The sequence below is a fragment of the Leopardus geoffroyi genome, chromosome B1 (genome assembly GCF_018350155.1).
Source record: "Leopardus geoffroyi isolate Oge1 chromosome B1, O.geoffroyi_Oge1_pat1.0, whole genome shotgun sequence".
NCBI lineage: Eukaryota > Metazoa > Chordata > Mammalia > Carnivora > Felidae > Leopardus > Leopardus geoffroyi.
The window spans coordinates 68,773,935-68,787,792 of record NC_059327.1 but is presented as its reverse complement, the minus strand read 5'-3'; the positions used below and the strand labels follow the sequence as shown (position 1 = coordinate 68,787,792).

Here is a 13,858-nt window from a genome sequence, read left to right as displayed (position 1 = left end):
AGAATTACATTTATTAACCAAGGTTACCCATGATGATGGTTTCTAGGCCAACAGCATGAAATGAGGGTTTTTTTTTTTAAACCAAAAAGATTATATTGTTGCTATTTCACAGAAAGCATTATTTATATAGTTAAATCTACCTTATCACCCACTTGCTGCTCTTAATAGCTGCAGGCTGGTTCTCTTTTTCTTCACAATATTCTAACAGTTGCTTACTCTGTGCCTGTTCTGCCCCTCTTTCCTGCCCTTAATTAAACTTAATAGACCATGAAAATTGTGTTTTTATTAGGAATAAAAATTCATAGCTTTACAAAGAAATGTACCTGAAATAAAAATAAATAAAGCGTTAATATACTTAAAGAAAAATTAACCCTGTTACTAGTTTAGGAAGGAAACACATCAATTAATTGGCTAATTAATTAATTTAAAATGTAGTAGCATGTGCTTACCATGGATTTTGGTATCTGTGTCCTATTTTATCAATAGTGGCTTGACTTTGTTCTCCATACTGCAAAAGAAAGAAAACGAATGTAACCTAATTCCAGGGCAAATTGATACCAACATGTCTAACAGTTTATACTCCTAGTCAAAAAGGGAGTCAGTCTGGGAAGTTAAATATCAATGGTAAATACAATTAAAAGAACATAGCCTTTGATTCTTGAATGGAGTAAAAAAATACAAGAAGTAAAATAAATATGATCCTGTGTGCTTACTTTCCCCGTCTGTAAAACGACAGATATTAGCAGCAGGAAGAGTATAGTCCATAGTCTCTAAGCTCCTTTCTGTTTTTATGATTCTAAATAAGCAGGTATTTTAAACCACTTTTCAGACTCAAACAGTCTAGCTCTTTTCACTTCACCTTATCTTCACAGAATTAGCAAGTGTGTTGGCAATAATGTAGGAAAGAGCTGGGTTATATACAGCCTGTGGTAAAGTGCAGATCTGAAAACTCCTTTCAGAAAGCGTAAGTTAGAATGTTGATAAAATATTTGTATCTTAGAACCAGTTCCCACATAAAAAAAAATCCAATAATCCCCACACTCTTTCATGAACATTGAAATGATCTGTTATCACTGAATAAATGACCTCTCTATATGGGCTACTTTACCCCAGTAACTAACCAATGGATGGCACATCTTACGAATAAGCATGGGGAACAGAGGTGACAAATTTTTATTGAAAAGGGTTTTGGTTTATAATCATTGCTGAGTTTTCCATACTAGGGTTGGGAAACCATGATATGGATTATAAAAAGTATTTCACTTCAGTTTTGGAATGCATTTTTCACTTACGTTGATATGGGAGGCTACATTCATAACATCTCAAAAAGTAGCAAAATTATAATTCCAACATCAGAGGAATTACTTAGTCCTTTTTCTTTTCTTCCCCTTTTCTTTTTTTTCCTTCAAGCTTACTTTAGGACATTCCTGATCAAGTCCTTCAGAGTTATTTGTGTTGACAAAGCAGATCTATTTATTTAAGTCATCTTCTCAGGGATGAAGATGAAATGTTGGTCCCTTCTAGCTCTTTAATATTCATGTATAAAATATATAAACAAAGGAAGGGACAAGAAAAAGAAAGTTTAAAGATTTTTAAAAATATTTGTTTATTTTTGAGAGAGAAAGACAGAGTACAAGGTGGGGAGGGGCAGAGAGAGAGGGAGACACCGAATCTGAAGCAGGCTCCAGGCTCTGAGCTGTCAGCACAGAGCCAGACACGGGGTTCGAACTCACGAACCTGAGCCAAAGTCGGGACTTAACCAACTGAGCCAGCCAGGTGCCCCAAGAAAAACAAGATTTAAGTGCAAGGTCATCCCATTACTCCATAGAAAATATGAAAAGTGGCAATCTGTATACAGTGGTAAGATCATGGTATAACTTTGTTTCTCAGTTGATTCCTGACATGTGATGCCCTAAAAATTGACCTGATCAATTAACTTATAAATAACTTTATTATCAGCATTTTGACAAAATTTCCAGGAATTGGACAATCTTCTTTGATTTTTGTTCTCATTTTTAGTAATCAAAAATTGCATCATCTTAATCTAGACAGACTTTTATTAGAAACAGCCAATAGGGGCACCTGGTTGGCTCAGTTGGTAGAGCATGTGACTCTTGATCTCAGGGTTTTAAGTTTGAGCCCCACATTGGGTGTGGAGCTTACTCAAAATTAAAAGAAAGGAAGGAAGGGAGGGAGGGAGAAAGAAAGGAAGAAAGAGAGAAGCAACAGATTGTTTTGCCACCCTTTTCTCTTATAGCTATTAGTGTACATGTAATGTCATAAAATATTCACCTAAAATAAACTGATGCTTCTCATCTTAATTTATTGATGAAATCCATCACAATTTATTTGGACAGTGGTGTTAAATCTAGTGAAATGCAGAATCAAAAAGATGGGTTTTTTTTTTTTTGGTTTTACAGGTGAATTCATGAAAGACTGATTCAAAAACTAATTCAGCATCTCCATAGAAACAGGTAACAACTGATTAGTACAGTCTCTCTCTGTCTCTCTCTTTTTTTTTTTTTTTACTTCTGTTGAACACATCTCTTGAGGTTTTTTTTTTTTTCTATAATTTATTTTTTATAATTTATATCCAAGTTAGTTAGCACATGGTGCAACAGTGATTTCAGGAGTAGATTCCTTAATGTCCCTTACCCATTTAGCCCATCCCCCCTCCCACAACCCCTCCAGTAACCCTCTGTTTGTTCTCCATATTTAAGAGTCTCTTATGTTTTGTCCCCCTCCCTGTTTTTATATTCTTTTTGTTTCCCTTCCCTTATGTTCATCTGTTTTGTCTCTTAAAGTCTCATATGAGTGAAGTTATATATTTGTCTTTCTCTGACTGACTAATTTCACTTAGCATAATACCCTCCAGTTCTATCCATGTAGTTGCAAATGGCAAGATTTCATTCTTTTTGATTGCCGAGTAATACTCCATTGTGTGTGTGTGTGTGTGTGTGTGTTTGTACACCATATATATATATATATATATATATATATATATACACACACCACATCTTCTTTATCCATTCATCCATTGATGGATATTTGGGCTTTTTCCATACTTTAGCTATTATTATTTTTTTCTAATTTTACTTTTTATTTTTTAAAATTTACATCCAAATTAGTTAGCATGTAGTGCAACAATGATATCAGGAGTAGATTCCTTAGCGCCCCTTACCCATTTAGCCCATCCCCCCTCCCACAACCCCTCCAGTAATCCTCTGTTTGTTCTCCATATTTATGAGTCTCTTCTGTTTTGTCCCCTTCCCTGTTTTTATATTATTTTTGTTTCCCTTCCCTTATGTTCATCTGTTTTGTCTCTTAAAGTCCTCATATGAGTGAAGTCATAGGATTTTTGTCTTTCTCTGACTGCCTAGTTTCACTTGGCATAGTACCCTCCAGTTCCATCCACGTAGTTGCAAATGGCAAGATTTCATTCTTTTTGATTGCTGAGTAATACTCCATTGTATATATATATACCACATCTTCTTTATCCATTCACCCATCAACGGACATTTGGGCTCTTTCCATACTTTGGCTATTGTTGATAGTGCTGCTATAAACATGGGGGTGCATGTGTCCCTTTGAAACAGCACACCTGTATCCCGTGGATAAATGCCTAGTAGTGCAATTCCTGGGTCGTAGGATAGTTCTATTTTTGTTCTTTGAGGAACCTCCATACTGGTTTCCAGAGTGGCTGCACCAGCTTGCATTCCCACCAACAATGCAAGAGAGATCCTTTCTCCGCATCCTCGCCAACATCTGTTGTTGTCTGAGTTGTTAATTTTAGCCATTCTGACAGGTGTAAGGTGGTATCTCATTGTGATTTTGATTTATATTTCCCTGATGATGAGTGATGTTGAGCATTTTTTCATGTGTCTGTTAGCCATCTGGATGTCTTCTTTGGAGAAGTGTCTATTCGTGTCTTTTGCCCATTTCTTCACTGGCTTATTTGTTTTTTTTGGGTCTCGAGTTTAGTAAATCCCCTATAGATTTTGGTTACGAACCCTTTATCTGATATGTCATTTTGCAAATATCTTCTCCCATTCTGTCAGTTGCCTTTTAGTTTTGCTGATTGTTTCCTTTGCTGTGCAGAAGATTTTTATTTTGTTGAGGTCCCTATAGTTCATTTTTGCTTTTGTTTCCCTTGCCTCCAGAGACGTATTGAGTAAAAAGTTGCTGTGGCCGAGGTCAAAGAGGTTTTTGCCTGCTTTCTCCTCAAGGATTTTGATGGCTTCCTGTCTTACTTTGAGGTCTTTCATCCATTTTGAGTTTATTTTTGTGTATGGTGTAAGAAAGTGGTCCAGGTTCATTTTTCTGCATGTCATTGTCCAGTTTTCCCAGCACCATTTGCTGAAGTCTTTTTTTTTTTAAATGTTTATTTAAAAATGAGAATGAGTGGGAGAGGTGTAGAGAGAGAGGGAGAGAGAATCTCAAGCAGGCTCCACACTGTCAGCTGAAAGACTGTCTTGGGGCTCGATCTCACAAACTATGAGATCATGACCTGAGCTGAAATCAAGAGTCAGGCACTTAACCAACTGAGCCACCCAGGCACCCCAGTATAGTCTCTATCTTAAGGAAATTAGTTAATTTGAATGTTTTTATCCAGCAAAAATAATCATAACTCAAAAGTCGGTATTACCTATCAAGCAATCTTTAAATAAGCTGTATTAAATAAGACATTAATAAAAGGGAAATACCTGCTAACTACATTCAGGTACTGTGAATTAGATACAATTTCTGAAATGAATTAAAAACTTAAATTTGAGTTAGTTAATTGCAGACATTTGGGGCCCATTCTAGTTAACAATTGGAATCACTGCTTAATATGTTCACTTTTAATCTCAAACCACCTCTAGTCTAGTCCTGACATCCTTAAGAAATCTTTTTGGGACTGATCACTGAGGAATCCTCTTGGTTTTTTTGCTATACTTGAGTCAACATGCTTTTCTTAATATATCCAATTTTATTTATTTATTTATTTATTCATTCATTCATTCATTCATTTATTTACTTACTTACTTATTTATTACTATAAGGAACTATTTTCCATCTCCGTAACTATGAGGTCTTTCATACCAGTATAATGAATACAATGGCAATGCATTTCAAGAATGCATAGACACTAGGGTTTCTCTTCTCTATCTTCCTCCTTGGTAACATAGAGCTCTTAGTACCAAACATTTGAGTGGAAAATTCCCTACGGCTACCCTTTCTTATGCTAATGTATTTTTTCTTCACTTGCCTCAATTTGCAAAATATTACTGTTAACCCCTTAGGTGTCTTTCTTCCCACAGCCAGTGAGAAGCATTCTTATTGTTATAGCTGGATCACTAAATTGCATAATGTTGCCTATTCTAGACAGAAACTATTGAAGGGAGAAAGGGGGCATAAAGGCCTTTGTATGAATGGAGCATTTGAAGTATTCATTTTATATTCAGAGCATGAGTAGAAACAAAACAATTCTTTCTGGAAAATGTCAGTGTTTAAGGCATGGATTCTGTGATGCATTTTTTTTATTAAAATGCAAAAAATGAACAATACAGAGACCTGTAATTCATTTTATGCTACATTATACATGGGCTTGAGTTCCAACATAAATTATATCCTAGTATCTCTTTTTTTTTAACTGCAATGTTTTTAAATAATTTGAATTAAAACATCAACTTCCAGCAAATAGATTAAGCATTGGGTTTTGTGAGTTTATTGACTATGGCCCCAGCATCTCTGTTTTCTGTGGAGTACCCAAATAATGAGCAAGATATTCCATCATGGTTTTAATGTGCTTATAATAATATAATTCAAAAATCCGTGTAGGCAAGAAAATATAGTATATATAAACATTAGTGATACTGGATCCCCTTTATTGAAACATTATCCTAGATATTATGAGAAGAGCTGTACACACATATTGAATCCATTTAACAATACTCTAAGGTATTACGATTATTATTATTATAATCATCATCATCATCATCATCATCATCATCATCATCATCAATCCCTGTGTTAGGCAGAATTCTAAGATGACCCCCCACTATTCTCATCCCTTGGTGTATACACCTTCTCTCAGATATTCCACCAAGTACTAATATAACTACTGTTGTGAAGGGATTTCACAGCTGTAATTAAGACCCTAAATCAGTTGACTTGAAGAAAGGGAGATTATCCTCAGTGGGCCTCACTTAATCAGGTCAGCCCTTAAAAGGGTCTGGGCTCTTCCTGCAAAAGGGGATTTGAAACATGAGAGGGATTTGATATGAGGGAGATTCTCTGTGGTGGTTTTAAAGATGGAGGGGGCCACATGATAAGGAATGTGGGCAGCTTCTAGATGCTGAGAACAGCCCGTGGCTAATAGCCAGCAAAGAAGTGGGACCTCAATCCTACAGCCATAAGGAACTGAAATCTGCCACAACCACATGAACTTGGAAGAGACCCCCAGCCTCAGATGAGATCACAGCCATGGAAGATACCTTGATTTCAGCCTCCTGAGACCCAAGCAGAGAACCCAGCCATGCCTTCTGGCACTTCTGACCTACAGAACTATGAACAAATAAGTGAGTGCTGTTTTAAGCTGCTAAATCTATGCCCAATAGAGAGCTAATACAAGTCAGAGAAAGATAAAGATCATATGATTTCACTCATAGGTGGAATTGAAGAAACTCAACAGATGAACATAAGGGAAGGGAAGGAAAAATAAGGTAAAAACAGAGAGGGAGGCAAACCATAAGAGACTCTTAAATCTAGAGATGAACTGAGGGTTGCTGGGAGGTGTTGGTGGGGGGATGGGCTAAATGGGTGATGGGCATTGAGGACACTTGTTGGGACGAGCACTCAGTGTTATGTATAAGTGATGAATTACTAAATTCTACTCCTGAGACTATTAAAAAACAAAATTTTAAAAAAAGAAAGAAAACTAATACAATTCCTATTTTATAGATGGATAAACCGAGACATTATAAAAAATAGGCAGCATAGCATGCAAAGAAAGAAAAAGTGGAAGATGAAAAGTTCTTCAACTGGCTACTTTTGCTTGTAAGTTACATTCCATTTTTCATTAAGGCCACAAACATAGATTTGTCCTGAAAAGCATCATGAATGCTAGTTGCCCCATTTATTCTCAGAAAACAAATATCTGTTTTTTCCCCCCATACTTCTCCAAGGCTATAAACATTCTCCTTATTCATTCTATATTCAAGGTACTCAAAGATTTTCTTTTAAAACAAAACTAGAACTTGTTCTGTTGGAAATTGTTAGGATTTGTGATGAGTAGCCATTCTGCTATCAGCCCTTTATCCAGAGTGGGTTGATGATTCCTACCAGGGTCTGAAATCTGAGAGGATTCAACTATTCGCACTACAGAAAAGCTACATGAGAGTTTCCCAAGTCTCTCTTTATGCTTAGTGCACGGTTTCTGACATATAATCAAGTGCCTGCTTTGCAACAGTTCTCACCCTTGGAGTTTTCTAATGTGTTGGCACTGTTGTTAATTCAAAGGCTAAAAAGTGTGCTTCTCCCAAGTTAATTGTCCAATTAGCTTTACAACACAGAATTGCACCAGGCTTGGCAGCTCAGGCCGTATGAACAGTAACAGTATAACTCAGTTTCAGTACAAAAAAAAAAAAAAAAAAAAAAAAACACAAAGATGGCAAATAGTTTTCAAATGACTATTGAATAAGCCAGGAGTAGAATAATTCTCAATCTAATGCACACTTAAAACTTCATTTCTTCCCTTCTGCAACTTAGTCTCTTGACAAAGACACTGCAGAAGTGAAGCCATCTCAGCACCCATCCCCCATCACTTCCAGATAATCATCTTCACCATCCTAAGCAGAAGTGGTGTTGCTGTTGTCAGTACAAAGTTCAGTAAAACCCATCTCAGACCTCAAGTTGCTTAAAGCCATTTGGAATTGTGGCCGGATTGTGCAGTCCTGTTGCTGACAAGAGCCACGCTAAAACTTCAACAACACAGAGAAAACTTTCCTGTGAGTTCTCCCACAACTAAGGGGGCTCACGTGGATTCCTAACAGCACTTACTTTCGGTGCCATTTTCTTGGTGCCCAAAGACAGAGATGGGACCACATAAGAGGGATCCCCTATAGTTAATGAATCGTTGTCAGTTTGCTCAGCTAAGATTTCTTGATATCCTAGGTTCAGTCTCGGAAAAAGAAGAGATTACTCCAGATTGCTAGTCTTGTTTGCTATGCATTCTATGCATTTTTGTCAATACCACCGAGGTACTCTGGGAATGTTGTACCTGAATGGTAGGGGGCACTATAATCCTAAACTGATAATAGTTAGATTAGACTAGAATTTCTCCCAAAGATCTTCAAAAGCCAGGATAAGTGCCAGATTTAGAAAACAGATGTCCTGGTATTTTAGCCACTTGTGCTGGGGGGATTAGATGGCGCCCAAGTCTCAATTCGTTGACGATATAGTTAAAGGAGGCGGGCCTTCGAGTTAAACCACAGGTTTACTAGAACCCATTCTCATTTATACAGTCTTTTCTTAGCTTTGTATTTCTCTATCATCATCAAATGATATTTGTTGAAAACCAATGGCCTTTGCTTAGTTGCTAACTTTAGGTAGTGTGATTTAAAAAAAAAAAATATGTTTACCAGTAGACACATACTAGAGATGTTATGTCAGGCCCTACAAAGTTAGTAACCACCATGGGATATTTTAAGCCTTCTTTAATTAAGGAATAAGATCATCCCCTAGGCACTAAATTACAAAGTCTTTTTTCTTTCTTTTTTCACATTTCCACATCTTAACAAAAGATGTGAAAATTAAGATGTATTTATTTCCCGGTTCACCAGTGGTATCTATAAAGTCACCTCAACAGGAGAGAGAAAGCCCTGTGCCTGGTTGGGGCACCAGGTCAGCAGGGTTGGGGTGTCCAGTAAGATATAGAGTGGCAGTGTCCCTAGCTACCAACACAGATGCTTTCCATCCCATAAATGTTATTCCTCATGGAACTGCTTTGAACACAATACAGAATGCAAAGCAGTGATACATGCCTCCCTTATTGGTTTCATGGTCTGTTAGAGAAAGGGAACATTAAACATAAAATTTATTTTCCAGAAGTTCAGCTACAAGTAAGATTTTATAAGGAAACTAGTTCCTTCAGTTTATCTGAGGTATCCTATAAAGCCAAGTTTTGTAAAATGGGGAAAATATAACATCTATGTATAAGGAGGTTAATGGTGTTAATATATTATTTTCAAGAAAAGGGAGGGTTATTTGGCCTCCCTCGTCAATGTTCCTCCTCCCTCACAGATGGTCAGCCTGTGGCGCTCCCTCACAGAAGGCTTTCTGTGGTATCAGAAAATGCATGACTTTATACAGCACCTAAGGATGAAAGGTGTTAATGTAATTATTTTTATATTAAACCACAAACTGTTAGGATGCAAATAACTCTAGGAAGTATAAAGTGAGAGCTAAACACACACGCCCATCTGGAGCAACAATCCAAAGAGGTGCCTAATTTTAGAAAAGCTATTTCCTGTTTTCCCTTTATAACTTGGTTAATAAAGGGAGCTTTATTATCTTTTAAAAAATCTTCTGTATTGATAATAACATCTGGAGATTAGGAGTGTGAGATCCTAGGAATTCTAATGAGACTGTTTTGGATTTAGCTAAATAAACCCAGAGGTAAATAAGAAATTTGATGTGAAAAACCCTCAGACATCCTGAAAGATGTGATTGGTGGTATACATAGTGATCACCTCCACACCGGCAATTCTTTTTCCCAGGTGATTTGAATATTTTCTAGCATACTGTTGCATGAAGGTGGACACTTTGGAAGAATGCATGGGGTTGGGCTAGCACAAGAAAGGAAGGGGAGGTTCACTAGGACCTCATTCTCTTCTCGTTTTTTCCACAATGCTGAAGATTGTATTTGCTGATATGTTTTCAAGCACTACAAAGTGCTTATTAAATAGAAATTCAAAATTAAAAAAAAACTCAAATATCAAGCTATTTCTCATTATATCAAATATGTGGGTGATATCTACTCATAATTCATTTTAATATTGTAAATGAAGTCTGTGGGATGCATATGGAGCAGAATGGAAAGCTGGGAGAAAATTGAGAGAACCATGAAGAAAGAATTCACACTCTATAAGAGAAGGCAGTTGGGATTGCCGCCAGCCCTCCCTGTCTTACAGAACAGCGACAACACAGATGTGCCCTTCACATGCTGGCTTCAAGTCGAAGGTTCTGACTCCATTTTCTGTCATTTCACTTCAGGTGAAATACAGTACTCCTGCTAAGTAAGTCCTTGAATTCACAGCCTGGGTTGAAATCCCAGCTCTACCAATTCCTAGCTGTGCAGCCACGGACAAGGAAACTCACCTGTCAGTACCTCAGTTTTCAACTGTAAAATGGAAGTAATTACAGAAGCCTCCTCACACAGCAAATACTCCAGTTCTTCCCACGTTTACTTTCTCTAAATAAATTTACAAAGAGAAAATGTCTAATGAAGCCACCAATCTTGGATTGGTCTATTCGCAGCCAGCAAGAAACACAATGTCTCATCAAAAGTCTGTTCAAATATCCCTAAAACTGTCACAGAGAAGACTTCTATTTCATAACATTGGAATTTGTGGCAGTTAAAAATGAGGCAGAAGTCTCAAAGTCTTGAAGATTATACTTTTTATTATATTATACTGTATCACATATAAATATATTGATGGGTTATTCTAGTTCTCTTTATTACTTCCTAAGACTTTCAAGTTGTTATGCTCCGTGATATATTGGTTGTAATATATGTTATGATTAATTGGTTTAATATTGTCTTTGGGATCACACTCTTGAAGAGTTAGTCGTCAAGTCCAGTATAACATTATTTCTGTGAGAAAACCAAATGACTTAAATCCTTTGGTTATGAGGTCAGGGTGGGAGCAGAAAATGGCCATCAGAAAGCCAGCTGATACTATTGAGGTTTGGGTTAACGAAAGACCAGGAGAGAGGAGACATGCCCAGCTAAGAAGGAGTTAGAAATGCCCTTCAGTTTAGCATGGGATTTGAAACCAAAAGAATTGTTTCAATCAATGATCTTCATATATTCTTGCAGAAATGACACATACATTTTGGCAGAGGCTAAATCCATTTTTTTAAAAAAGAAGAAGAATGTACTGCTCTTCCATCTAAGATAATAGCGAAAGCAATGATCTTTGCTGGTTTATATACACATGCATTATGATGACATTGCATCGCATATAAAAGTGAGGAGGAAATACCTAAACATAAAAAAGATCCAGAAGAGAAACCCAATATTGTGATTTTTACTGACCTCTGTGATGTGGAGAAATTTTTCAGGTGTCACTCAGCCTGGAAGTTATTATCTTTCTACCCAAATCCAGATGATCTATAGAACCCTCCTAGTGCCCCAAATAGGAGAGACCATTGCCAGGTAGGAAGCAGCTGCCCCAGGCATTTTGCCAAGAGTCTAGTGGAGGTGCCTGAGTTTCCTTAGCTGCCAGTCTTCTCTAAACCTGGAGCAGTGGATTAGGAAGAGCAGCTGTTCAGGCTATAAACACCCACTAGGTGAAGGTTTGTGCTTCAAACCAAAATTCTGATCAATCGCAGTGAGAGACACTGAGGAGTCTCTGAAGATGGACTGAAATAAAGTGCCATCTTGATTGGGGTTATTATGGACAAGGATGGTGGAGCGATGTAGAAGGGGTCCACTGAAGACAAGGAACCAGAGAAAGAACAGGAGGTGCCTTGAGATGTTGCCCTAAATTACATCAAACTAAGGAATTAACCAACCACCTGGTGAGGAGGAAGGTGAGTTAGTGGCAGGGACTCTCATATACTGTTTGTAATTAGGAGCTCATTTTTATGAATGGAGTGTATGTGTTTGTATCAGCTGACATGTCAATTCACACCAAGTCATATTGACCAGAGGTAGCTGCCTGAAACATTGGGTTGATGAGGAATCTAAGTCTGAGGCTAGACTCAAAAATGAATATAGCCATCTGCCTTGAATGTTGAGAGGCAGCCATGCCTGGGTGTGGAGGGGAGCATTAGCAGCCTTGATGACAAAGTCTAGGCCTTAACTGCTGGGTAAATTACATAAATTATGGTTATTTGCTAATTATTATTATAAGTTATGGTTATTTGCTAATATGTACAGTTGACCCTTGGACAACATGGGTTTGAACAGCACAAGTCCACTTATATGTGGAATTTTTTTGGATAAATACATTATAGTTCTATAAACGTATTTTCCCTTCCTTATGATTTTTTTTTTTTTTTAATTTTTTTCAATGTTTATTTATTTTTGGGACAGAGAGACAGAGCATGAACGGGGGAGGGGCAGAGAGAGAGGGAGACACAGAATCGGAAACAGGCTGCAGGCTCTGAGCCATCAGCCCAGAGCCTGACGCGGGGCTCGAACTCACGGACCGCGAGATCGTGACCTGGCCAAAGTCGGACGCTTAACCGACTGCGCCACCCAGGCGCCCCCCTTATGATTTTCTTAATAACACTTTCTTTTTTTAGTTTTAGAATATAGTATATAATAAATATTCCAAATGTCATCATCATCATCAATTATTTTATATCATCCTTAAGGCTTCAGGTCAACAGGAGGCTGTTAGTAGTTAAGTTTTGGGGAATCAAAAAGTGTACACAGATTTTTCAACAGTATGGGAGGTGGTCAGAACTCCTAACTCCTTCATTGTTCAAGGGCCAACTGTAGTCATCCTCAGTGAATCTTGTTTTCATTATGAAGTTCTGTGTCTGACGAATCCTCTAATATATGTTCAAGATTGTTATAAGACAGGTAAACCTTTGAAAACAATTCCCGCCAACAAGCCAGAGCCAAGAAAGTGCACCAATCATAAGCAGCAGCTCTTACAGCTTATGCCAAAGAAGACCAGCTTCTGAGTGTGTCACAAGTTGGAGAAAATCAATGTATGGTTCAGCCTCAATCTCACAGGGGTTAAGAAGACAGTGCTAACCAAACAGAGCAGTGATTTAAAGCCATGTGTGAAGTATGAATGAAAGAAACAGAATAAATACCTTCCTGGAAGACTAGCTCGTGGCTGACATCTCTTTTGGATTCACAGCTTGCTTCAAAGTCCAAGGAATACATGAATACGCTTCATTTGAATAGACAAATGTGTTCTTAATTTAAAGATAAAGAAGGAAGGGAAGCTATCTACACACTCAAGACGGGCAGACAGATTGAGGGCCGTATACGAGAGCAAGGTGTCACTGAAAGAGAGGCAAAAAGGCAACCAAAGTTATGGACTTCATTCCAACAAGCTACCTTGCTTGCTCTTCTCCCTGGTGGCCAGTTTTGATATTTAATCAGATGTCTGGTCTTCATCTTTCTTGCTTAAGCGAATAGGACACAGTTTAAGAACCTGAGCATTTGTTCTGTTTAAATGACACTGAGTAACATTAAATGCAACAACCGCAGTACTGAGAGCTGACGTTTGTCTGTCAACCACTTGCCAGGCATCATGGTGTATTCTTGTGTTCTCATTATGTAATCCTCACAACAAAACAAAAATACTATTAAATACATAGAGTGCTTGATACGTGCAAGGCACTGTTCCCAGCACTTTGAAAATATTAACTTGCTTAACGTTTACAACAGCCCAGTAAGGTAAATACTAAGATGCATAACGAACACCTAGAAGAACAGAGGTTAAGGAACTTGCCCAAGGCCACTCACAGCTAGTAGGCAGCAGAACTACGTTAAGATCAGGTGATCTTACGACGCGGGCACTCCACCCACTGCCATGTGGAAGAGAAGGGAGCAGAGACACGAAGGTGAACTCGCTAGCTCAGGGTCACAGAGCTAAACCTAAGTCAGAGTCAGGATTTGAATCCGGGG

At 37.8% G+C, this 13,858-nt stretch overlaps 1 protein-coding gene across 2 annotated transcripts in view; it reads right to left on the bottom strand.

Annotated features, from left to right (window-relative positions):
• Nucleotides 1–13,858, bottom strand: part of CB1H4orf45 (chromosome B1 C4orf45 homolog) — a 98,602-nt gene that overhangs the window by 43,993 nt on the left and 40,751 nt on the right. For both annotated transcript variants that reach the window (XM_045464403.1, XM_045464394.1), the window contains exon 3: nucleotides 450–508. In XM_045464403.1, coding sequence (XP_045320359.1) covers nucleotides 450–508 — 59 coding nt within the window. The remainder of the gene's footprint in view (nucleotides 1–449; nucleotides 509–13,858) is intronic.